This window comes from Phyllostomus discolor, chromosome 3 (assembly GCF_004126475.2).
Source record: "Phyllostomus discolor isolate MPI-MPIP mPhyDis1 chromosome 3, mPhyDis1.pri.v3, whole genome shotgun sequence".
Lineage (NCBI taxonomy): Eukaryota > Metazoa > Chordata > Mammalia > Chiroptera > Phyllostomidae > Phyllostomus > Phyllostomus discolor.
Genome location: NC_040905.2, coordinates 24,772,938 through 24,798,262, shown reverse-complemented (window position 1 = coordinate 24,798,262; position 25,325 = coordinate 24,772,938). Strand labels below are relative to the sequence as shown.

The window sequence follows — 25,325 nt, the reverse complement described above, 5'->3', positions numbered from 1 at the left end:
CGCTGACCCAGGTGTGAACCCACCTGCCGGAAGGGTTGTCAGGCCTGTCAGTCCCCCCAGCAGTGCTGGTAGGATGTCACCTCAGCTTCAGCTTTGCTGGGGGCCAGTTTGCCTCTGGCTAGAGCTGCCCCTGCCCAGCTTGCGGGTCACTAACCATGACATCTACCAAGGTCCTTTTTTTCTGGAAACCAGCAGCCCAGTGGTGAAGGGTCACCAGCCCCAGCCCCACTGGCACCCTGGAGCACCCCTCATGCAGCAGATGAGGCAGGGCTTGTTTTGTTCAGGGCCTGGGTGACTCTCGTCAGCAGGTTTGCATTAAATTCCTATGGCGATCAAAGCTCACCCATTCTTTCTGTTATTCACTATCAGTAATGACCCTGCTCCTTATTTTATTTCTGAGGTGCTTTCAGATCTGCACTTCAGCAGTATGCAATATGCTGTTTATCTGATTGGCCGAGCAAAGGCTTATGCCATCTGCTTTCATTAAATGTCTTTACATTTCTTTATTGGAAATGCAAGTGGTGAAATTCAAGTGGAGAAGGACCTTTAAAATGAGATGGTTTTCTGACTAGAAATTCTGACAGGTTAGCACTCCCATCCCCTCACAAGAAGGAGTTTGAGAGGAAAAATGATGCTTGGAGTTTTGCCTTTGTTGACATAGCCACATTTTCCAATGATTCTGTAATGTTTTAACTGTTTTCAGAAACCACCCCAGGAATGGGCGGCACTCAGAGCTTCCCTGAGAGTGAGAAGAGCAAACGTGTGCCCATGCAGCCTCTGTCTGCACGTCCTGTTAGGTTGGATGGATGTACCAGGCCCCTCCCTCTCCTGCTCCCCCTTCGGGGGTGTAGAGGGGGCTGTTCCCTGCCAAACACGTCCCCTCAGCCTGGAGCACAGAGCAGGGAAACTGCTGTGTGTGCGCCCAGCCCACACTCTGGCCTTCAACCCCCACACAAAGGTAGAGCAGTTGTTCCTCATGGAGCCCATTGTTTCTAGCTGAGTCTGTTTTAATTAATGCCAGTGATTGCATTGTGTTCTTTTATTCAGGGGTCCCCAGGTGGACTGCAAGTGAAGGCTCCCCTGTGAATTGTGGAGGGGGGGCAGCATGAATGCGGAGGTCATTTATGTGTATTTTCTCAGGCAGCAAAGACCATGTGTTCTTGATTACAGTGTGAGAGCTGTGGGCCGCGCTCTGCTGGCCCTCTGGTTGAATCTGGGGATTTTTTTTTTTAAAGTTGGGGAAATTGATCTTTCTTCATCATCTTTTCTGTGTTCGCTTCATATTTGAAAGCAAACACAGAGTTCACATGTTTGCCTTTAAGGACCCACTGTGAACTGTGTCACCAAATTGTGAAATTTTGTGAAATCTGCATCCAGTGTTTTCTTGCCACATTTCCAGCCGTCATCCTGCAAACTAGGGCCCAGTGCCTCCGCCCAGCTTCTGACTTTTTAAAAAGGTTCTTTCCCGTGTCCACATGAATGTGCATGACAGAGCGTGGAGTAAAGCCCTGGAACCTGAGAGCACCTGAAGCCAGGTGTGTGCAGAGAAGCAGCCACTCACCAAGGATGCAGCGTCCAGTTCAAGTCTGAGTTTCAGTCCCCGGTGACTGTCCGTGCGCCCAGGAACCCAGAGCCACTGGCTCGCACAGGGCAGAGGAGTGACACGTGTGTATCAGTAAGGTAGCTAGAATGAAAAACTGGAAGTCAGTTGGGTTTTCAGACACTTATTGACAAATTGCATGTAGATTTAAACTTGGAAAAATATTCTAAAAAGATCTGCTATATTCTGAACCACCAAAAGCATCACCATATCTGGGCAGGTCATTGTCCTGGAATTCCCCACTTGACACCCTAGCTTCGACTTACTCTTCACCGTCATCACTCACTACACCTAGACGTGGAGGTGACGTGATCACTGTAAAATTTAGAGATGATGTGACCCTAGAAATGCACCTGGAAGAACAATTTACAGATTACCTTGCATTTTATGTGATCTTCAAGACGATTTCTAGAGTGTCATGTTCCTTTTTTGTTGTTGTTGTTTTTATTCCAACAAAAGTTCACCTTGAGCCCAAAAGCAGGGGATCAAAATCCAGTTTTAAGCCCTGGCTGGCGTAGCTCAGTGGATTGAGCGCGGGCTGGAAACCAAAGTGTCCCAGGTTCGATTCCCAGCCAGGGTACATTCCTGGGTTGCAGGCCATAACCCCCAGCAACCGCACATTGATGTTTCTCTCTCTCTCTTTCTCTCTCTCTCTCTCTCTCTCTCTCTCTCTCTCTCTCTCTCTCTCTCTCTCCCCCCCTCCCCCTCCCTTCCCTCTCTAAAAATAAATAAATAAAAATAAAAATTAAAAATCCAGTTTTAAAAGCAGAGAGATGAGAATCATTTACTCAAAATTTTGCTCCAGTTTATTCGAACCAACCTAGGCAGCAGTCTTAAGCTAACAACTTATCTGCTCTTCACTTCATAAGCAATTTATTGATCTTATTTCCACATGTACATTTCCACCTTCCTGATGTGGTTGAAGAATCTCCTAAATAAAAACATGGTTTGCTACTCTGAATTCTTGATAAGATAGAGGTTTAGTAAGCCAGGTGTCCCTGATTAAATCCTGTCCCAGTCTGTTCTAACATAGTCTGATGGGATTACCTTCAGATTTCAGAAGCAACCGCCCCAAAGTGTCCTTGAATTATCTTTCTCTTGCACATCGAAACAACTGATAAACAGTTTTCAAAGTCCTTCCAGCCAGAGTTGTAAATGCGCACTTTGCTTCGGAAGTGAGCCCAGCTCTGCGTTGGGCTTACCCGAGTCAGACTGTCCATGCTAGGCCATCACTGCACTGCTCACGCGACTGATATTTTCAAACACCTACAATGGACAGAAAGATGGAAACATCTTTCTTTAAAATGAACTCGCTAAATTTGTTCTTGGAGACTGTGGAGGAGAATTTGAAATGTGAGACAGCTGTTTATTGGAAAGTCTCCCAGTGCGGGCGGAATGCATGCATCCATGTGGCGGCCGTGCCTCCTCCGACGTGCTGCGGGGTCAGCACTGGTCCCACATGCTCGAGTTTGGCTGACGGCATGTGGCGTGGGGGGTGCCTGTCCCGGCAGACGTGCAGGGACTAGGGGAGCACTGAGACACCGGCCGTCAAAGCGACCAGGCTTCACTGTCCCGACTGCTCTGTCTTCCCGCTGCTGGCCCTCGTCTCCCAGATGGGTCTGTGCACATCTCCCGGCTCCACTTTGCCCCGAATTCTAACGTTGTCGTTGGCTATTTCCTTTTCTCTGCAAAAATATGACTATTGCTTCATGTTCCTGTTAGGCTATCAGTTTACAAGGACCATTTCTGCTCCTTTCCCCAGCAGCCTGCTGAGGAATCAGTCATTGCACAATCAGGAAATGAAAGCCTTGTAAAAGGCCCAGCGCGTGACCCCCCACAGTGGGGTTGGAACTTGGCCCCATTGCTTTTGAATGACCATTCGTCTGTAAAGGGATCACTTTAAGGTGAAGGCAGGTTTTAAACTCTAGAGATCCAGCGTAAACGAGCAGCAAAAATCTCTGCCCTGCTGGAGCATGTTGTCGAGGCCGTAGTGGCGGAGATACAAATAGAGCCTGCAAGGGCATGGACAGATGTTGGTGGCGACACATTCAGATTCCGATTCAGAGGCTGGCGTTTGTAACTCGGTGCACACTCAGCCCTACTCAGCAGTCCAGCTTTTACTCTAGAACAAGAGCAAACATCTTTAAGTCTTTACCATTCCAAAAACGAGGAGAGGGTTAAAATGAAATTTGATCCTTCTTAGTCTGCATCTAGCAGGATATGGACTCTTTTCCTTTTCTTCTTACATTTTTTTAAAAAGTGCTTTATTAATCACAGATGTCTCAAATTTACAGTCTGGGAATAGCAAGCGATTTCTCCTCTCGCAGCAATTTTAGTGGTGTGTGTGCATGTGTGTGTATTCCATGGTGGAATTCTTTCCTGTGTGGGGCTGAGGGTCAGGGCTCCAGCTTTACCCTCCTTTCTTTAGCTTTTTCATTATTTTAAGAAGAAATCTAGCATGGACTTTGTGTGAACTCTGACTTCAGCCAAGAAGCCGTCTTCTTGGGGTTGTTTTCCTCCTCGAAATAAGGAGAGGTCAACTTACTGACTTTTCTCTCTTAGGGCTGCAGGCAGATCACAAATGACTTTCTCACACACACTTGCTTAAACATCTTTTTAAATGGCTGTGATGTTCTGATTGTATCTCTTTATGCGAAAATTTCCTTTGTCCCCTTCATAAGGGACAAGTTATTTTGAAAAAAGAAGTAACAGAGCGACTCATTCATCCTTCATACATCTAAAAATGGCTCTGAGTGTGTCTGAGCATGCTGAGCCTGTGACTACAGAAGTGACTGGAGCAAAGCCCCGTGTTCTGAGTACTCGCAGTTTGCATGCATACAGTGTAGTTAAGTCCTGGAAGACCAGGGAGGCCAGGAGGACAGGGCCTTGGCTGCCCTGCATTTGTAAATAGTGCTTGGCCGTTTGTAAAGCTCCTTCATTCCCATGACTTCACGTGATCCTCTTGCAGCCGTGTGAGATGAGGAAACTCAGGTGCCAGCATTTCGGTGTGGGGTCGTGGCCGCTGAGGGGGAGAGCTGGGCACAGACTCAGACCCTTGACAAGTCCAGAGTTCCTCTGACATCCTTAATTGGTCTTCCATCTGGACCTCGAATCGGGGGAGCTTCCCCAAGCTGAAAAGGGGAAGGCACACTCCCAAGCAAAGCCGGGCCTGAGCTGCAGGCATTCTTATCGAGGTGAAAGTTCACGTGCTGAAAAGCACAGCACTGAGTGTTCAGTATTTTTTCCAAGAGTGTGGAAACTGAGGGGAATGTAACAGAGTGGCAGATGAGTTTTCCGCTCTGTTTCTCGGGCAGTTCATTCCCGTACTCCATTTCTGCCCGCGTGCCCCTGCCATGCGTGGTGGGTGATGTTCCCGTGCATACCACCCTCCCCGAGGGGCAGCTAGCCTGGCTCTGTCTTGCAAGAAAGTGTCGTATAGTGCAGGCTGTTACAAGAATAGCCTTGAGATGTTCCGAATTACCGTTCGTAATAACTCATAAACTTGGAACTTCACTAAAAGTAAACGTTACTAGTAGCTCATCTCAACACTGACAGGGGATGCCCCACGGCCAGACATCGCCATGCACGTGGGGCCTGAGTCATCGGGCAGGACGCAGAGGCCGGGACATGGTCAGCAGCTGGCCATCAACTCGCTCATCTGCCTCCTCATCATCCATTCCACATGCACCCTTTAGGCCCCCAGGTTGTGCCACACAGCCTGCTGGCAGCGGGGCCGGTGGCTGCACACAAAGCAGGCCCAACGCCCTCTACCGTGAAGCCTGGAGGCAAGGTCACAGCAGCTCCCTGTCTTGACAGTTACTCAGCTGGGAAGGGGCTGTCCTGTAATGGTTTTATAGAGCTCTAGACATAGGCTCTCCGCCCGAGGACCGCTCCTGTCATGGGCCCGAGCTGTCCACAGTCCCATTCAGGGCAGAAATGCAAGGTCTCGGGGGCAGGGGCCCCCGAGCAGCACTTAGGCCCCTTCCCAGCTGAGCAGGCTCTGCAGACGCAGCGCATCTCAGCCCCCAGGAGCTCTCCTGGGAAAGTCACCAGCTGCAGACAGTAATTTAAGCTCTTCCCAAGGAGACTTGCTAAAGCGGGTTGTTTACTGTGTGATTTACACTCTCCCTTAATGCCCAGTAACATGGGAAACTCAATCCTACTGGATGTCGTCAGGACCTGTTCATTTAATTTCAAATTTGCAAGAGAGCAGTTGGGCTCGTGAGCAAGGTCTGTTCTTCAGGTAACTAAAAGTAATAGCAGGCACTTTATTTCATCCTGTTAAAGATTGTATTTAAATAATTTTTGAGTTTTTAAAACTGCTTTATGCATTACATCACAATCCAGGAAAGAGTATACAAATGGACTATTATAATCCATTGATTTTGGAAAAAGGAGTATGTGTATTGAAAAGAAAGAAATAAAATACAATTTATTGGTTTTTCAGAGAATGTCAAAAGCATAAAGAATAGAACATTACTGTTAAAAACAAAGTAGAAAAGGAATCATTTATCTATTTTGCTTTTGGCTATTTTTTTTTCATTCATCACCAGAATTGTAAAAAGTGTATCAGATCTGCACCAGGACAAAATATCTGATGATCTTAGAGACAGACGATGAAATTTCTCCTCTACATACTCTGACTTCTGAAACCAAATTGTTTTTCAAGATATAACTTAAAGATTGACAAACATTTCCTTTTTAGTTTATAATTGCAGTTAGGGTTCTTTTCCTAGGTCAGAAACATTCCAGTTCCGTGAAATGATGCCACTTAAGCGATTTGATGAGACACAGCTCAGGGAGAGACACCTGCCGCCTTCAGAGCATCAGTCTGCCTGCAGCATCCTGAGCTCTGACGGGCAGCTCTGCCCCTTCCTGGCTCTGAGACGGCCCGTTTCTGGCCGAGTTTGTAATGCTCCACCCGCCAGATGAGGAGCTCTCTTTTGAACCTACTTTCCGAAGTGCAGAGAACCAGATCCTATACAGCTGAACCCAGGGACAGAAGCTAAGAAACAACGTCTCTGATTTCTTTTTCTTTAGAACCAGCAGGTACAACCACCAGCTCCTTTCCCAGGCAAGGATAGACTGTCCTAAGAATCATCCTCCTAAAGCCACAGGGCCCCCAAAGCATCACTGGTTGACTGCAGTACTTGTGTGCTGCCTGCTAAGGCCTGCTGGGTCTGCTGGCCGGTGGGGAGGTCTGTACCTTCGGGGGTGGGGATGCCCTGCCCATGCCTCTCACCCAATCTAAGAGCCCTCTCACTTTTCTGTAACCCTGTGAGTGTTAGTGGACAAAGACACTCAGAATTCCTGGTAAGTGTCCTCTTTGCACCTAAAAGTCATGTTGTGTGCTGCATTGCTCCCATGCCAAAGCCCCCCAGCTTCTCACATTTAAGCACAGAAATACACGTGAAGTTCATTTGCTGACTTAGATGGTATTCCCCATTACTTCTGATGTCTGCGTATTATGCTTATGAGTGTTAAGACCTGTAATTGATGCAGTTTTGTTAAAGTAGACGGCCTCAGTCTTTCTCCTGCCTGCCCCAGTCCCTGCAAGGCACAGCGGACTTCCCTCAGTGACACCCAGGCCCAGCTCAGCCTGCCCAGGATGGGGCCCCACCTCCACTCGTGTGCCACCTTCCTAGGTCTTTGTCCTGTGCAGTCATTCAGCTGAGGGCATACCCATTGAAGAAATGACTGTCCTTGAACTGTGGGTTGTGATTCCGCGTGCTCTGTTTCTTTAGGCTGGAGATTTCTGAGGTTTCCTTTGGGTACTTAATAAGCACCTATCGTAGGTGAGGCCCAAGGTGTACATCAAGTAACAAACAGATGAGGCCCCTGCCCTCATGGAGCTTACACTCTCTAGCCCCCGAGCCTCAGGCTGAGCTCATGCAAAGGCCAGCTTCAGTGCCGCCTCCTTCACAAAGCCCCCCGTGATCACTCCAGCCAGTTAGTTCCCTTTCTTCTCAGCCTCTAACAGTGTTTGGACTCGCTTCTAGCTTGTGCCCATTCTTGCCTGTATGATAGTTATGCAATTCCAGAAAACACTATGTGGTAAACCCCATGAGTAAAGGAAGTAGGTTTCATTCATCTCTGCCCGGTGGCGAGTACAGGGCTCAGCTCTGAGTCACAGCATACTAAATGACTGTGAAATATGTCACTGTGTCTTGCTAATAGTACTTTAAAAAAAAAAAAACTTCAGTTGAATAAATTATCATCTGGTATGTGGATTACTCAAACCCTCCTCTTCCTTTGGTCCTTCCTGTTGTCACTAGCACCAAGAGTTTCGAAGGCGAGGGACCGGGTCTCCTTCGTTTGCCTTTTCTCAGTCCCTGAGACAGTCCCTCGGAAGTACTTACTTGGTGAATACCACCTTAATGGTGGCATTCTTTTCTGCCTCATCCAGATGGCACTTGAGAAAAATAAGACTAATGTGGAAATGTTTTAGTAATAACTCATTTTTTAAAAATTTAAAATGTGTATAAAAACATGTAGAGGGGGAAAGATTATTACTCTTCAACAGAATGCTATTTTGATTAGTTTTGAACCAAAGTCAGCCCCTGAGAAAATCTAGATTCTTAAGATTCAAGATCCTGCTTAAAATGCCGCGTCTGTTTGTGGAAGATTATACCCTCCGCCGCTCGAGGCTGGGCCGGGACAGCCATGGGACAGCAATTAGACGGGCTTCCGCTGTCTCGTCCTGGCGTCTGGGGCGTGAGTGGGAAACTGCCGTGACTCTCGCTGTAATCACAGGATTGGGGGGAATTAACGCCCTTTCTTTCCACCTGCGTCGCATAATGGTCCGCGGTGCCAGCGGAGGTAAATGCAGCTAGTCCGTGTGAAAGAATCTTCAGTGATTTGTTTTAGTTTATTGTGAAGACTTCAAAAGATTCAGAAAGTAGCAAGCATAGTGAATGATCTCCTTCCTCATGCCATTTCCTAAAGTAAAGTGTTGACTCCATTTCACTCTGGCGAAGTCCCAGATCGGAGCACTCAGGAAAGGGCCAGGGTTCGGTTTGTGGACCCTGGTTTTCAGTTTGTAAATTAATTTACGCCTCACACATAGCTCCATGGGTCCGCTGAGTATCAGCTGTAACCTAAGTTTTTTATATCTCCTTTGTTCTCCTGAAAAATCATCCGCTCAGGGTTGACTATATTTCATTTTTAAGATCCGATAAGAAGATTGGATATATTTTCTCTACGGCATTTTTGTTGGGGAAGAACTTCTCCTCCTCGCATATTTCTTTTGAAAATGTGTTGTTGCTTTGTTAATTGTTGCTGGTGTGTACTCCAGCGTGTGAAGAAACTTCACTGAGGCTTCTGCGAGCAAAGATACGCACATCTGTGTGGTTTCCGAGTCTGGCTGTGAACAAGGGGTCGTGACTGGGTCTCCCAGGACACCCCTCAGCTCTGCCACAGCCACTGTGTGCCTTTGACACTGAACTTGCCAGAAGGCTGCCATCTGCCACAAAGTCTGACCCGGTCAAATCTAGACTGATTTACACGCACACACATAAACACATTCATTTATTGAGTTGTACTTTTATTCACTGGGAGCGAATCAGACTAGTAACATTTACCCATCAGGATTAGTTTTTAATTTCCTTTAAGTTCTTCTTTAAACCATTCTTTCTTATTTTTCGTTTATCCAGAAAATGGGTAAAAATAATTAAACATTCTGTCTGCCGATGTCTGTGGCCTTTTAAGTGATAGTGACAGTTTAAATCTGTGATAGATAATACTACTGGATGGGACACTTGGGGTTTCTTGGAGTGGGCAGAACATCTTGAGTAAAAGCATCTCTAGTGTAACTCAAGTTTGATAAACATTTGAAAAGCGTGTGTCCAAGGGATGGGTGGGCCTTCTGTGACATTTCTGCGCCATAGGGTGAGCCGGTGGGTGCAGCTTTCAGCCGTCCCTCGATCTCCACATTCGCCCGGCGCTGCTGAGGCTTGTGGGCAGAATGGCTCCGCTTGGACATTTGGGAGCGTTGGCAAGCCATTCAGTCACACTTGCTGTCTCTCTGTCATCCCTTCAGACTCGCTGTCCGTCTCCAGCAACGATGCCAGCCCACCTGCCTCCGTGGCCTCCCTTCAACCCCACATGATGGGGGCCCAGAGCTCCCCAGGCCCCAAGCGCCCGGGCAACACTCTGCGCAAGTGGCTGACGAGCCCGGTGCGGCGGCTGAGCAGCGGCAAGGCAGACGGGCACGTGAAGAAGCTGGCGCACAAGCACAAGAAGAGCAGGGAGGTCCGCAAGAGTGCCGATGCCGGCTCACAGAAGGACTCCGATGACAGCGCGGCCACCCCCCAGGACGAGACCGTCGAAGAGGTCAGGACCCTGATCGCAGGCATAGCTGCTGGTCGGGTGACAGCTCTCGTTTGCTTCTGTGTTCTGTGTGTGCCTGGAGGTGTCGGGGAGCCCACTCAACTCCCAGTGTGGGGACAAGCTCCAGGAAGAGCTGCTTCCACGTCAGCAGGGTCATGAACAAAGCAGAGGACCGTGACCCTCCCTCCCAGAGCCTGGGCACCCCAGGTCTGCTCCAGAGCAAGCGGGTGCCGTGCCGCTGCAGCCCTTCTCCTCCTCATTCAACTAGGGCTGAGATCAGGGGGTGCTGACCAGTCCCGGCCTGTGCTGCCCAAGGTTTGAGCAGCCACAAAGATTTAGGGATGTTAGCACTAGACCCCGGGAGCAGCACATTGCAGGGAGAGCACCAGTGTCAGACACGGAAGGACTAGAGAAATGTGTGCGTCGTCCAGTTATTCCCCCACCACCATACTCACACTCACATCTGTCCTGAGTAGGAAATACCCCGATAATTCACTTTGCTAACCCAGTGGTGAACACCGGGTTAGTCCTGTGTCTTCAAAGACAAATGTATGTCGGTCAGCCAGGGATTTTCTTTTTTCTCATTTCCTTTTGTCGGAGACAAGGGGGCTTTAAATCATACCTTAAACAAAGTTCTTTCGTGATCCCCAAGTTGGGCCAGAAGCCCTGGTGGTGTCGGCGAGGGGCTCACGGAGTTTTTCACCGGGCCTACCAGGATCGCTCATAGACTCGAAAAGAAAGGGGCAGACGGAGAGAAAAGACAAGCTCTGTGTCATTTAATTTCTTTTGCAGATACGGGTTTTCTGCTCCTGGGCATGCTCTGCCACGGGTTTGCATTGGAATGTGTGGTTCATTTTATCCCATTTTTTCTAAATCTGTGTCCTCTTAAGCAGAAGTAATACTCAGATTTTTTCTTAAAGTAAGAATAGAGGAATATTCATGAGATAATTCAGATTCTTAAAAATGCACCTTGGATTGCATTGTTTATGCCATTATTATTTCCATGAATTTTGTTATAGCAAGATACTGAAAGTGAGGTGAGCATGAGCCAAAGGACCTGACTCACTGTGAGGGTTATGGTTCAAATTTTGAATGTTTTTTTTTTTCCTTCTTGAAGATAAGATGATGTGTTCAAAGCCTAACGGATACCATTGGCAGCCCCTTCAAAAGGCACACTCAGTGGCCCTTCTCTCGTCCAAGTTGGCAAGCGAGGTGGCCGGGTTGCAGGAAGGGATGCGAAGTTGCCTCCAGGGTTGGAAAGAGCTTGTTGCCGCGCTCCATCTGAGTTTCTGTCCAGGCCGTGTTTTTCCAGTTAACCCCTCAGGGCTCGTTTCTGTGAACTGACACCGGCAATCAGGGCCTAGAGTATAATGAGCGAATGTTGGTTCACTTTCAGAGGGGCCGCAACGAGGGCCTGAGCAGCGGCACACTCTCCAAGTCCTCATCCTCCGGCATGCAGAGCTGCGGAGAAGAAGAAGGGGAGGAGGGGGCCGACGCCGTGCCTCTGCCCCCGCCCATGGCCATCCAGCAGCACAGCCTGCTCCAGCCAGACTCGCAGGACGACAAGGTAGGCGGCCAGGCTGCCCGCAGGAGGGGAGGGCCCTCCGGTAGCTGCCCTGCTCCAGCCTCCTTGCAGGACATAGGTGACTCCAGGGCTGTGCAGGGGCAGCTGGGAAGCATGCTGTGTTTCCAGGCAGATTCTGCTGGTTTTTACCCCAAAACCTTTGTGGATGATAGAGTCCAGCTAGACTAAGTAATAGGCCGATGTGTGCAGTTTCTCATACACGTGCGTTTGTATAAATGGTATCACAGTAACTGCTACCTTTGAAATAATGTTCACTTTTTTTACTGTCCTGACCAGGGTCCCTGAGAGAGCAGAGAGTCACGCGCAGTCTGCATGACTGCGTTTTCACTGAGCGTTAGGCCTTCTTGTTCTCCCCGTTAGATGTTTTTGCTCAGGGGTGTTGGTTCAAACGAAACGGTGTTGCCGTCCACCCCCTTTCTCCCATGTGCCAGGACCCGGGACGGCTCTGGACTGTGGGGATAGGCGTCCAAGGGCCAGAGTCAGTTCAGAACCTGCTTCTTGGATCAATGCGGAGGCTTGAAGCCAAGTCAGTCTTTTCTCGCTGTGTCTTAGAGTCCATACATAATCTATAATTATTTAATATGTCCCAATTGTAGAACCCTAAAATATCAAAAAGGAAACCTGATGGCTGGCTTACACAGCCTCTCGCACCCTGGCCCATTGTGCTCCTCCAAATTGTCCGGTGTTGAAAACCGTGCTGTGAAGTCATTACTGGTGATTTTTATTTTTTAATTTTTTGGCAATAACTGTTCTAGGAATAAAACAGATGTCTGCATCAGTTTTCCCCATCCTTCCCCATTTTCCTTTCCTGGCTCCCTCCTCAGTGCTATCACGATCCCTTGCTAAGTTGCCTATTTTATGGCGGGGGTCAGCCAGGGCCCAGTGATTGACAGCTGACGAGGTCCAACCTAAGGCAGATATTTCTCCAGCGCCTTTGCTGTAGAACTCACCTCCTCCTCCCTTTGTGGCACTCAATACACACAGTCAGGGAGCTGCAGGTCCGGGCGGAAGGATGTAGCTTGGGTTTGCGTCTGAAGTTTGGGGCGTGCCCTGTGCTGTTGGGGGTGGGTGGGACCCGAGAGGAGAGGAGGACCTCACCCCCCACTGCCCACAGTGGACTCAGCAGGAAACAGGGCTGCGTTGTTTCTCTGACAATTCCGAAGCTGGTGTGTAGTTTTTGAAGCTATCCCATTCTTCAAAAGCAGAAAACTGAAATGGCTTAAATTTGGATGGTAGACAAAAGTGAGGTGCTAAACCTGGCTATTTACCAAATAAGAGCATGTTTCTCCACTTAAACCGGGGGTCACACTGTATTCTTCTGTTTGCTAAAATCATTTATTGGTTAGTTGTTATCTCACTAGGTATTGTCAACAGCGATTCTTCCTTTACAAAAATTTATAGTGATTGTTCCCAGAGAGTATATTATCTTGTGACTAATATTTTGTTTTGTTCTGTTTTCTCTTTTTGTAAACTTTCACTGCAGCATTATGTTGATTTGTGTTCTGTGTCTGTTTTGGCTCAGTTTCCTTACCTCTCCATTTGAATTTTTTTCTTTGTTTTCTTCACCTCATATTCCAGATTTCATTAGACCAAGCCAACATTCGTTTTGCAAAGCGCATACCTGAGTCCACATACGTAACAGCCTCGTTGTAAATGCATAAATCCGTTTCTGTCTGCTGTGAGAAGCGCGTCGTTAGGACAGCTAGCTGTGTGTCGCATGCATCTCCGCTGTCCTTAATATGAAGCGAGGTTCATATTACGCCCCCTTCTAGTTTCCAATCAGTGAACAGCACGAGTAATCTGCAAACACACCCTGTTTGCTAATTACTGAACTTGAACTCAGTAGCCCTTCCCCCAGATCCTTAACTGTCACCCCCGTGCACCCTGATTCTAGCCGTAAACGGCATCTGGTAGCTTGTGCGGCCACAGATCTTCTGTACTCTGCACTAATCATTGGGGAAGTGGATGGCACAGAAAATGGTGAGCGCGTCCCCCTCCTCCCTGTCTGGTCAGCGCACCCTGGTTCCTTTCCTTTCTCATTCCTTTCTTTTAACCCCATAAGCACAGTAAAGCCATTTTTAGTATCTTGTTTTGTTTCCTAGTTATTTAAGGATTCACTCATTAGACCTTAACCCTTCCATGCTCCCACTGGTCAGACCCTGTATTTTTTTCCTCCTCCGCCAATAGCCTAGCCAGCGGCTGGCAAACGCTGTAGCTAGAATTTCCCTGTGCCCAGTCACCTCTCTGAAAAACACTATGATGTTACATGACTGCGGATTAAAAACAGACATTGTCTGCTTTCCACATGTATCCGAGACAGGTTTTATTTAATATTTCATGTCAGAATATTGTAAATTTTAAAGGATGACTTTAAATAAATGCAAACAAAGACAAACTTGTGGTCTTTCTGTCTGGAATTACTTTTTAAAAAGCTTGAGCTTGCAGGAGAATTTACTGTCTGTCCAGTGACTAACATAAGGCGTTCCCCTCCCCCCTCCCTTTCTCTTTCTTAACTTCTTCCATAGGCCTCTTCTCGGCTCTTAGTCCGCCCCACCAGCTCCGAAACGCCGAGCGCAGCCGAGCTTGTCAGTGCAATTGAGGAACTCGTGAAAAGCAAGATGGTAAGGCTCCCCAGAGAAAGTCTGAGGTTCGGAAGCTGCTCCGCGGCGCTGCTGCAGGTGGATGTGCCCTTGGCCGTGTGTCGCTCTGGGCTACAGAAGGAGTCTGACGCCCTGCTCAGTTTGGGGTCCCCAAGACCATCCTCAGGTTCAGTAGTTCACTTGAGGGACTGAGAACTTTAGAAAAGCCACAGTTGCACTATACTGCATGGAAGGACACGGATTAAAATCAGCCAGGAAGGAGATGTGGGGCAGGGCCCAGGAAGGTTCCGGGTTCAAGCTGCCCATTGTCCTCACCCAGTAGAGTCAGTGTGGACAGTGCTGACATCCCCTGGCGACAGTGTCTGGCGTTATGTACAGAGTGTTGCCAACCAGGGGCATTTACCCAGGTGTTGGTATTCAGACATTTATAGGGGCTCAGTCATGTTTATAAGATTGACTGCTTGCATGGCTCACCTTTGACCCATGCCCCTCTAGAGATCAAGATAACACATGGCTCAAAGCCCCCACCAAAATTACATTGTTAGCATACCCGTCTTGGCCCAAAGCCCCCAAGTGAGGTACCTCCCAAGTGAGGTACCTCTTGGAGCCAAGGTTGATCCTTTCCTTCACCTACATTGTCTTCAGTGTCAGCCCCTTCATAACAAATGTGGTTAATTCCAGTCTTGTGTAAGGATGTGGCCAGAGTCAGTGGTTACTCACATAGGTTGACACTTTCCTTTTGCTGTCTCCAAGGTCTTTCATTTGGATTTACAGTGTGTGAGAGAGGAGGGTCTGTGATGGCTATGTGCAGGTTAATTCGTTAGTGACTTCTGCATTGTCAGTTTGTCGACACGGATTCCTTTATTAAAGCCCAAAGCAGGTGTTGATTCTTTGAAGTTAGACAGGTGTGCATTGCTTCTGATTCAAATACTTCCGTAGTTTTCCTAACTACGAAATGGAAAAATCACTAATGGTAATTACTTTTTAGACTAGTATATTATACTTCCCCTGTAAAGTTATTTAATGTCTTTTAAAAGTCACCTCTCCCAAACTAAAAGCCTCCAACCTCTCCCACCTGTCCGGTCTGCAGAGGTAGCCACTTTGAACGGTTGGACACATCTCCCTCACGGTGCAGGCACACGTGGCTGTGTGTGCTCGCGTGCCTTTTCTTTCAAAATGGATTCGTTCAGTCTTTAAAATTCTCGACTTACTGTATCTTAAGGATCTTCTCATGTCAGTACCTATAGATTTATCTTGGTCCTTTTACTAACTGTATAATATTCTACTAATGGATGCAGTGATAATACCACCAAGGGCTTATTCTAAACCAGGAGCTATTCTAAGTGCCAAGCATGTTTTAATGTAAATACTCCCCACAATAGCTTTATTAGGTAGGCACACACGACTGTTATCCCAGTTTACAGATGCAGAAACTGAGGCACACAGAATGTTTAAAAATCTGGCTGGCTAATAAGGGACAGAGACATGATTATACTACAACTTGTTTAAATAAATTTCATGCTAATATATATTAAGTTGGTTTTTCAGCTTTTTACTATTATAAACATCCACGCTGGTTGTGTCTGTGATTATCCACGTATCTGTAGGACGGATTTCTAGCACTGGAGTTGCTACATCAAAGGGTAGAAAGTTAGAAATGTCTCCTCCTTCGGTCAGTATGGTAGGTACCATATACATCATTCCAATTTCTTCTCCAACTCCTAACCAGCTTCTAATGAAACTAGTTAACTAGGACAAATGGGAAATATATCGAGAAAGCCTCAGACTGACCCTGTTGCCCTGCCGTACCTGGAATCTCCCCTGGGTAGTCGTGCTGTCTTCTGAAAAGGACGCAGTGGGCTTGGCAGTTCGACAGGAAGTTAGACAAGGAGGGCTGCTGGGAGTTGGCAGATAACTCAAGAACTTGACTCCATGGTCAAGAATTTGGGGTCGTGTCAGTGTGAATTGAGTTAAAGCACATCCTGGCTGTCTCTTTGACAGAAGTTAATTAATAATTCAAACAAAGGATGCTCAAATTGTATTCAGTGAGTTTCAAGCATCCTTAAACATTTTAAAAACAGCCATTCATCACATCAATTATATATAATCATTAAAATCAGTCTTGCCTATGAATGGAAATAGTATTCCCAAGGAATGCTATATGGCAACATTTTGTCAACTTGCTATAGTCGTCATTCTACACATTTAAATTGCGTTCCATTTTGAGTGGTCTGAGATTCATTTGTAGTTAATTTAGATAGACTTCCAAATGGAGAGGAGTTCTACGGCTTGTCTCTTTCAGCTCTTACTTGCTTATTCCCCCTTTCCAGTTCTACTCGTGCATGTGTCTTCCTAACAAAGTTATTAGTACTGTGGGAAGGGCATAGGTTTTGGAGTCGGGTAGACCAGGGTTCAGACTCTCCCACTTAGTGCTACAGCCGCTCGAACTTGTCCTTCAGTGGTGAACTGGGCATCATGACGTGCGGCTTGTTCTTCTAAAAGGGTTGCGTCATGTGGGCATTCACGCATGTCTCTTCTTCCCCGTTGGAGAGCCATACTTGTGTGTTTGTGATGGACTCACCCCTTCTTCATCGTCCATGGAATGTAATCTAGATTCTGCCTCTTTTTCTGGTCCAAGAAAAACATCACTCGGTATTAATGTCCTGTCACTAACTCTCTAATGACAAACAGGAACTACTCTTTGTGGATACCAACTCAATGCAATCATTTAATATTCTCCTCCCCAATCTGGTCCCTGTGACTCTTGAGTTACTCCTGCCTGTCTTACCACGTGCTGTAGATGCTTAGTCATCACATTTGTCTTCTTGGGGGGGCGGGATCTGTAGGCCAGAGCACTTTCCTGACAGGATTGGAAGACTGGCCGGTTCATGCCTCAGAAGCTGTGTGCGAATGGATCGGACGGGGGAGGAGAAAGGGGAAAGTGCTCAACGGTTACATAATCGTGGACTGGAACCTCTTCACCCAAAAGCCTGAGGATTCGATCCAAACAGTCAGAGTCCCCCAGAAACCTGCTCCTTGGGGTTTGCCCCCCCGTCTCTCGTCCCCACGTTCCTGATCCAGCCACCACTCAGAGGCAGCGTGTCCTTCCGGAGCATCTGTGACACAGCAGCAGCAGTGGACAGCCACAGTGGCTGTTTGAGTTTGACCTCGGGGTTTTCTTCTTTGCATTAATCTAAATATTAAGAAAGATACAAGAAAGAATGACAATTAATGAAGTAAACATATAACTCAAGGTAGTAGAACAATAACAAAATAAAGCAAAGAAGAGAGAATGAGTTCGTAGAGATAAAAACAGAAATTACTGAGTTAGAAAACAGAAAAATAGTAAAATAATAAAGCCAAAACTTTGTTCCTTCAAACAATATAAGTATCAAGTAAGCTTCTGAAGAAAATAGAAAGAAAGCATAAATTCACAAAATAAAAAATTATGAGGGATCATTAAACTGAGGAAATTGAAGCAGTCACAACACATTACTTTGTTCAACTCTTTGAAAATAAATTTGAAAACCTGGACGAAATGGACAATTTTTAAGAGATATAATTGACCAAAACCTACCCGCCAAAACACCACCAGACCCAGAGGACTTCACAAGTAATGTATCTGAGTGTGTCGAGTCCCAGGCATTTCGGGTCCGAGCCAGCTTTGTGGTGCAGGGAGTGGACGGCGTAAATGTGACGGGAACTCATAACCCCCGGCCGCGCCCTGTGCGGGTGTCTGCACCCGTGTCTCTGCCTGGATGCCCACCCAGGTCTGGGCCAGACAGCCCGTCGCCCAGCTATAGTGGGCCAGCCTCACGGACATCCCCGGACCCTAGGAGTTGACCTCATCCCTCCCTCCTCAGAGAGAGGGCGCCTCTGGGGCATGTCTCTTTCCTTTTTTTTTTCTCACCATGTAAGTGAACAGAGTTAAAACTGAGGAGCTTCAGCTGTTCCCTTGCAAATCTAGACAGGAGACAGTTCAGGCCTTCCTCCCCCTCATTCTTCAGACTCTGGTCTCTTGCCAAAGACCTCCAGAACCAAGGAACGTGGTCAGGCTCTGCTGTTCACTGCAAACACTTGCTTCCAGTAAAGGTCAATAGCAAATTCTTTGAAAATGAGAGGGCTGTCTGCTCGTTAAACCCTGTTCCTCAACTGTCTTCCCTAAGTCAGAGCAGCACTTGAAGTGTTTCCACAGCTCCGTGGGTGTGCTGTGTGGTGGGCAAGACTGCATGTATGGACGTTGTCCTCCGACCTGTGCCTGGTGATGGAGTCGGCATCAGCCGGTCCTCTAAGGGGAGAAAATGGGACAAGTGTTAGAGGTTTGGTTTGACAGGAAATACTGTGTTCTTGCAGTTTATATTGGGCTTTTTGTTTGAAGATAAGTTGATCGCATTTTTCCAGTTCAGTCGCCAAGTACTTCTTGATCATCTCTATGCCCAGCTGGGTTGCTTTGGAGCTTCTAAAACTGTAACCTATATTTTGTGAATTCAGGCTAAGGAAGAAAATGAGTATGTACCAATTAGAAAGTAATCAATTGCAAATCACTGTCACACTAATCCAAGGAAAGATGTCACCGATACTTAACTGAGAGATGTATTGATCACCCACAAAGCTTTGCTGGAGGTTCTCCAGGAGGTACAACATCGAAAACTGTTACCTGAAAAAAACTGAAATCCCGTCAATGGGGCAGGGGGCGGGGGGTGCGGATAGAAGCAGGGAGCTCTCCACTAGAAGTCGAGGCCAGCATGGCAACTGCTTCCTCCAGGAGAGAGAAGACGGCAAGAGCGGGTGTCCCGGAGATAGGCACTGCTTTTAACTGAGCGGCCTGTGTGCCCCAAAGTGTGGGTCAAGGCTTCATAGGTGATCAAGAACTGAACCAGTTTTGTTTAAACTAAAACATAGGTGGCTGATACTGCTACATGGGCCACCAAGGCTCATGGGTGGATGTATCTGGGGTCAGCTGGCCTGTTGGAGACAATTCCATACTTGTCAGAAATGATCATGCTTCTGTTCTGCAGGAATGTAACCGAAAAGAAAATTGCTGGGTTTAAAATGGGTGTGGTGCTCTGATGTAAACACATTGTATATTTTTCTAATTATGTGCGATTGTGAATAGATTATATCAATGTATATAAATTCACTTTTTTTTTTTCATTTTAACTTTCCTTTTTTTACCCAGCTCCTCTTATTCAGTGTTTAAATTAACATGGAGGGGAGTTGTTATTAAATACCGTGCAACTTCACAAACACAGAGTTTCTAACTTTGCGAGCAGGTCTTCTGTATCTCCTCAGTGTGAGATTTTCCCATCCTGCCCTGGGCTCCGATGAGGCAGAAATGTGACTGAGGGTGTCCTTTCTTTCAGGCCCTGGAGGACCGTCCCAGCTCACTCCTAGTCGACCAGGGAGACAGCAGCAGCCCCTCCTTCAACCCTTCAGACAATTCCCTTCTCTCCTCCTCCTCGCCGATTGATGAGATGGAAGAGAGGAAGTCCAGCTCCCTAAAGAGACGGCAGTAAGACACAAATGTTTTTATTGTCATTGTTTGGGTGGCTTTCCTCCCGTCATTGTGACCTTCAGACCTGTGTCTGGGGCTGACGTCTAACTGGGCACAGTGAGGAGACCCAGGGTCTCTGAGCCACTGTATGTGTTTGAAAAGCGCTCGGTAAACCAGCACTGCAATTTTTATGGTTTTGTTTGTATATTATACTTTATTCATAAGTACAAATGGTTTCAGGCGAGAATACCTTCTGTCACTTCTGCTGAGAAACTCCTATACTTTCTGTTGTGTACATGGTTGTGAAGGAAAAAGAAGGCAACATAAAATTAAATACAGTCCCAGAAACTATAATATTTTTTCAAGTGCACGTTAATGGTAGTGTTTCTCAGCTCCAGTAAAGCATCTTACAGTAAAAGGAAAAAAACAGAGTCCTGGTAAATACGAGGTTTAAACTTGCCTCTGGAGAGAGGGAAACGGGTAGGCTGCACGAGGGCAGAGGCAGGGCCGTTGTGCACGCGGAGTCCTCCCCAGCACCTGGAGTGACGCCGGGCGCGTGGGAGGTGTTCGGTCAGTGCTGGCTGGTTGAATGAATGAGTGAACAAACGGAGGAATGACTTCCGGCCAGAGGATGTGCTCTACTGATCAAGTAATTGTCTTCTGTTATCTGAGTGGCCTTAAGCAGTTTCTAAACCTTCCAAGTTAAATTTTCTCAAAACAAACACTTCCGAGTTAAATTTTTTCTCATAGTCCAATGAAGCTTACCAAACAGAACACCACAAAACGAAAACCAGAGCCTGCTCCCTGTCACGTCATGCCAGGTCACCGTGGCATGTCTGAGCTGCTCTCGGCTGTTCGTGTGTGTGACCCGAGTCCGGCGGTGGGAGTTCACCCTGACAGGGAACTGTATTGTGACCCCCGCAGCCCTCAGGGTCACCCACATGAGCCTGTCAGCATTCGGGACACTCAGAATCGGGCACTCAGGTGTGCAAGCTCAATCCGTTCCTGTTCAGTCCTGGGGGAGTCTTCACTTGACAGAAGCAGAAGTGTGAAAGAATTCGTGTAGAAAACAAAGAGTTTGGATTGTAAACACTTTTTCTCTCTCCAGCTACGTTTTGCAAGAATTAGTGGAGACAGAGCGTGACTACGTGCGGGACCTCGGCTACGTGGTTGAGGTATGTGTTCAGAGAAGTCATAACCTTTGTCAGCCCTCGGGGTCTACAAAGGGATATTGTGTTACAGTTTAGCACCCACACCTTCTCAAAAGCTTTGAAAAACATTTTTGACAAAAAAAAAAGTATTTTTGAAAAATAAAGTTTAGCCAATTAATCTTAATAGTCTGTATTCACTTTTAAAGGCCTCTTTTTGCCTAACATACCTGACACAATAATTTTTTAATAATTAAGTTTTAAAATTGTGGTATCCAGCCATTGTCTCCCTCATATGGGAGCCTTTAATTTCTTTACTGGAGTGGGTATCACCACAGAAACAAGAACGTCACTGGTCACCAGAGTCAGGGTGTCCGGCTGGGGTTCACTCCCACCCCGCACCTTCCTCGATTCAGGGGATGTCGGTGGGTGCACCAGATCGCCGCTCAGTGTTTCCTCGGAACAACTGATGGTCTCACCCTTTTCACTGCCCAGAAGCTGCTATGTCCTGAGCAGCCATCAGAAAAACACTGCCTGTCACACCGGATGGAGGGCCACCTCCAGGCTTTCCCTGCCCTTAGGTTCAGGGCGTAGTCATTCTCATACTCTCAGCTCCTCGGAAGCTGTTGTTACAGTGTAAAGTCTCACCACTGCTCTCTCAGCTTTGCACACATGTACCGGGCAATGCTTTTTGGGTCTCCATTCAATTAAAAGTCGTGGCTAATAAGTTCATTGTGTAACTGGAAAGACTTGCCATACTTGCTTTGTCCACAGTCATTGTTAATAGTGAAATAAGTCAGTTGAATATGTAAGTGGTTCTGGTACAGGCTGAATTTCTTTGGCATTAAATGGAAGTTTTAATCACATTTCAGCAATGTAGTCAATCAGTCATTGTTTAAAAATCCTGATTCAACAAATTATTTAAATAATTCAAAAGGAGAAATGTCCATTTATATGAGAAATGCTGAAAACAGAAAAAAATGTTTCTGGCCAAAAATGTAATATTTATAAGCTGATAAGATTTGTTTTATGATAAGATGTGTAAACCATTTACATTTATTAAACTTCTTCAGCTCCTTAGAAGAATTTTGACTATGCATGCCCAACAGGTCAGGGAGCGGAAATCACGGCCGTGACTGGAACAGTACTTGCGTTCTATTTGAATGCACCCTCAGCCTTCAGGGGTGTGAGCTGCGTGCGTCCCTTATACATGGACTTTTCTCAGTAGCCACTGTCAATGTATTTGCTCTTTTTCTTGATTTTTGTAGTAACATCTTTTTTTTTAAGTGGTTTTTATTTTTATTTGATTTTTTAAAGATTTTATTTATTTATTTTTAGAGAGGGAAAGGAGGGAGATACAGAGAGAGAGAGAAACATCAATGTGCGGTTGCTGGGGGTTATGGCCTGCAACCCAGGCATGCACCCTGACTGGCAATCGAACCTGTGACACTTTGGTTCCCAGCCCACGCTCAATCCACTGAGCTACGCCAGCCAGGGCTTGTAGTAACATTTCTTTTCTCTAGCTTACTTTAATAATGCAGTGTATAATACATATAAATAGAAAGTATGTGTTAACCAAGTTACTGTTATTGGGGAGGCTTCTGGTCACGGTAGACTAGTAAGTTTTTGAGGAATCAAGTTATACCTGGATTTTTCAAGCACATGGGGGTTGGCACCCCTGAACCCCTGTGTTACTTGGTGATCAACTATATTTCAAGTGCCAGTTAAGGGCACTTTTCATATAGGATTTTTGTTTGTTTTTAAATAAAGAGTTGTTTCCAAGACACGGTGCGTGTCTGTTTTATCCTTTATGACTTTTACTAAAACCATTATTCAAACGTGTTCAATTAAATAAATGTATTTTTAAATAATTCTAGGGCTACATGGCACTTATGAAAGAAGATGGCGTTCCTGATGACATGAAAGGAAAAGACAAGATCGTGTTTGGCAACATCCACCAGATTTATGACTGGCACCGAGAGTACGTAAAACCCACCTCATGCTCGAGGGTGTGCACACAGCGTCACCTGCCAGACTGGCAGTGTGTCCACAAATGGGGATGGGTATTCATTGGTTCATTTCGTCTTATCTATTAACCATGTAGCTAGTGGAGGTAGCCAGTGCAGAGGAAACATTTGTGGGCCGAGGAGTTATGTGGCAGCATTTCGTGGCCCACAGAGGAATCTTACCTCCTTCACGCTGGTCTGCCCAGGGCACTTGCGTGGGGGCACCGAGCCTGACTGCTGGGTTCTCAGCCTGGGCCGGACTTGGGATTTTCATAAACTAAGTTATTCCATGTGAAACACTTAGAGCACCACCTGCGTTGAGTAAGCCTTGATAAATGGTTCTAAAGAATTGCAGCCACCTCTTGAATAAATAAATCCAGGTTATCCCTAGAGAGTTTGGAAGATGCTCATTTTTCCAACCAATTTTTAATGGAAAAAGTAGACATGACTTGCCCATGAAAATCAAACTGACCCCACTACATTGCCATGCCTGTTCTAACGAGAAGGAGATCCTTGCCAGGGCTGATTCCACAGCAGCTGCCACAGCCTGCCAGGGCTGGTCACCGCATATCTGTCCCCTCAGGTCACCTTGCTCCTGGTTTTAAAAATCCTTAATCATTTGGGGATTGCTCTGTGCCAGCTGCTGCTATTATTGTGAAACGTTCCAGCTGTGCTGTTCTGGTCTCTGTTGGGTGGACAGGCCTCCTGCTTTCCTGCCTCTACGTGCATAGCTGCCCGAAGCGTAGAACACACTGTCCTCAGCCTCTGAACCCAAGTCAAGTGGGCACTTCCCTGGAGCCCTGACCACTCCCATCAGACATGCTCTCTCCTCCTTGCAGATAACACATGTACATGTGCTTTTGAAGCTGTAACATACTCCACAGATATAAAGAGGGATCACCATGGTGTGTATCCAGCGGTGTTTTATTATTTCAATACTTATCTGTCCTAATAGAATGTGAAACTCTTGAACCCAGGTACAGGGTCTTAATTTTTATATTTCCTATAATATCTAACTCAGCCAGACTCAGATAAAAATGACCAATCAGCTGTAGAAACAGCACTCTAACTTACGACTCTGTAGACTTACAATAGTCTGCAGTAAATTTAAAAAGGGATACTTGGTGCTATCAGCTAGACTTCTCCCAAGGCTGGCTTTTAAGCTGTGACAGAGAAGAGGAAAATAACACAGTGGTCCTGGCTAATCAGACAGAGAAATTGGCACCCGGAGATTGTGTCTGTCATGACATCTGCAGAACTAGGGGTATTTTTAACCCAACACAGCATTAGCGAGACCGTTCAACACAGCATTAATTGGTATACAGGTTTGCAGGTTAATAAAACACCAAGCATAAATATCAAGACATGTAGATGACAGTAGGTGGGCATCCCTCTGCAAACAGCTACAGCCCAGGAGATGAGGAGCAGTGGCCCACAGCTGTCGTATTTCTGTGATCATACCTGATCTTGATCTGCATGGGAGCTCGTGTTTATGGCCTAGAAGCTGATTTTGATGATGTTTGAGAAAACTTCATAAAACTGTCACAGACTTTACATATATTTTACATGTTATTCAATTTGAGCCTCTTAAAAATGTAATAGAATAATATGAATCTTACAGGTACAAGGACCAAGTGTTTTGAAATAAACATTGCTTTGGAGCATTTATTGTTCTCAGTATTCAGCCAGGATATTATTGCATGTGTCATTTTTTAAAAAATGAGACAAAGATGCTAATTGCCCAAAGGAAGGGAAAGTTGCCAGCCAGTGAAGGGATGCTGTCGATCTGCTTTGTCTTTTTAAACTGTCGCCTTTTGCTCTCTTGTCCTAACTCAGTGTCTATACTCGACACTTCCTGGCAGCTCGTGCCCAAACAGACTGCTCTGGAGTTATGAACCGCAATCTAAAATTAGAAGGCCAAATTGGAAATGGTTCTAATACTTCTCTCGTTTCAGCTTTTTTTTAGGAGAGTTGGAGAAGTGCCTTGAAGATCCAGAAAAGCTAGGATCCCTTTTTGTGAAGCATGTAAGTACAATACTGCTATTTAGATTCTGTTCTGATATTGTCATGTTTAGTAATTGGTTTGTCAGACTGCAGGGGAACTCACAGTTTACAAAAGTGCCTGTGTTAAGAATAAAATCAAACAACACAGTGTCAGAGAATTGAAAGCAAAGTCCTCACCAGCTCTTCTACATATGAATGATCGGCCTTCATGGTCACCGGGCCACAGCTGGCTCTTAAACCCACAGCAGTACAGAGAAGGCAGAAGGGGACCAGAGCCAGACCAGCAGCACGAGCATATTTGGGGGTGTCTGTGGGCAAACAGGTGTGTGGGGGAGATGGTGACATACCTAGGCATGCAGTGGGTTCAACATGGTAGCCAAATACGTGTGTACCTGTAAAATAACTCTGCTGACATTAAAGGGTTGTTTTTTGTTTTGTTTTTTTTAGTGAAAAGTTATTCTATCTTCAAAACATTCATGACAGTAGTTGTATTTTTGCAAATCTCTTTAATGTCTAGCTCAGCAAATTTCAGCCGATGTGGCAGAAGAATTACCTCTTTC

General features: G+C 46.3%; 1 protein-coding gene across 6 annotated transcripts in view; it reads left to right on the top strand.

Moving 5' to 3' along the window:
• The window catches only part of TRIO (trio Rho guanine nucleotide exchange factor), a 326,106-nt gene that overhangs the window by 275,804 nt on the left and 24,977 nt on the right, over positions 1 to 25,325 (top strand). For 3 of the 6 annotated variants that reach the window (XM_028515627.2, XM_036020255.1, XM_036020254.1), the window contains exons 35-41: positions 9,639 to 9,931; positions 11,325 to 11,495; positions 14,039 to 14,134; positions 19,477 to 19,625; positions 20,716 to 20,782; positions 22,633 to 22,736; positions 24,717 to 24,786. In XM_028515627.2, coding sequence (XP_028371428.1) covers positions 9,639 to 9,931; positions 11,325 to 11,495; positions 14,039 to 14,134; positions 19,477 to 19,625; positions 20,716 to 20,782; positions 22,633 to 22,736; positions 24,717 to 24,786 — 950 coding nt within the window. Of the gene's footprint in view, positions 1 to 9,638; positions 9,932 to 11,324; positions 11,496 to 12,996; positions 13,057 to 13,091; positions 13,998 to 14,038; positions 14,135 to 19,476; positions 19,626 to 20,715; positions 20,783 to 22,632; positions 22,737 to 24,716; positions 24,787 to 25,325 lie in introns of those variants that run through there. The other 3 variants (XM_036020253.1, XM_036020256.1, XM_036020257.1) reach the window with 3 other exon arrangements.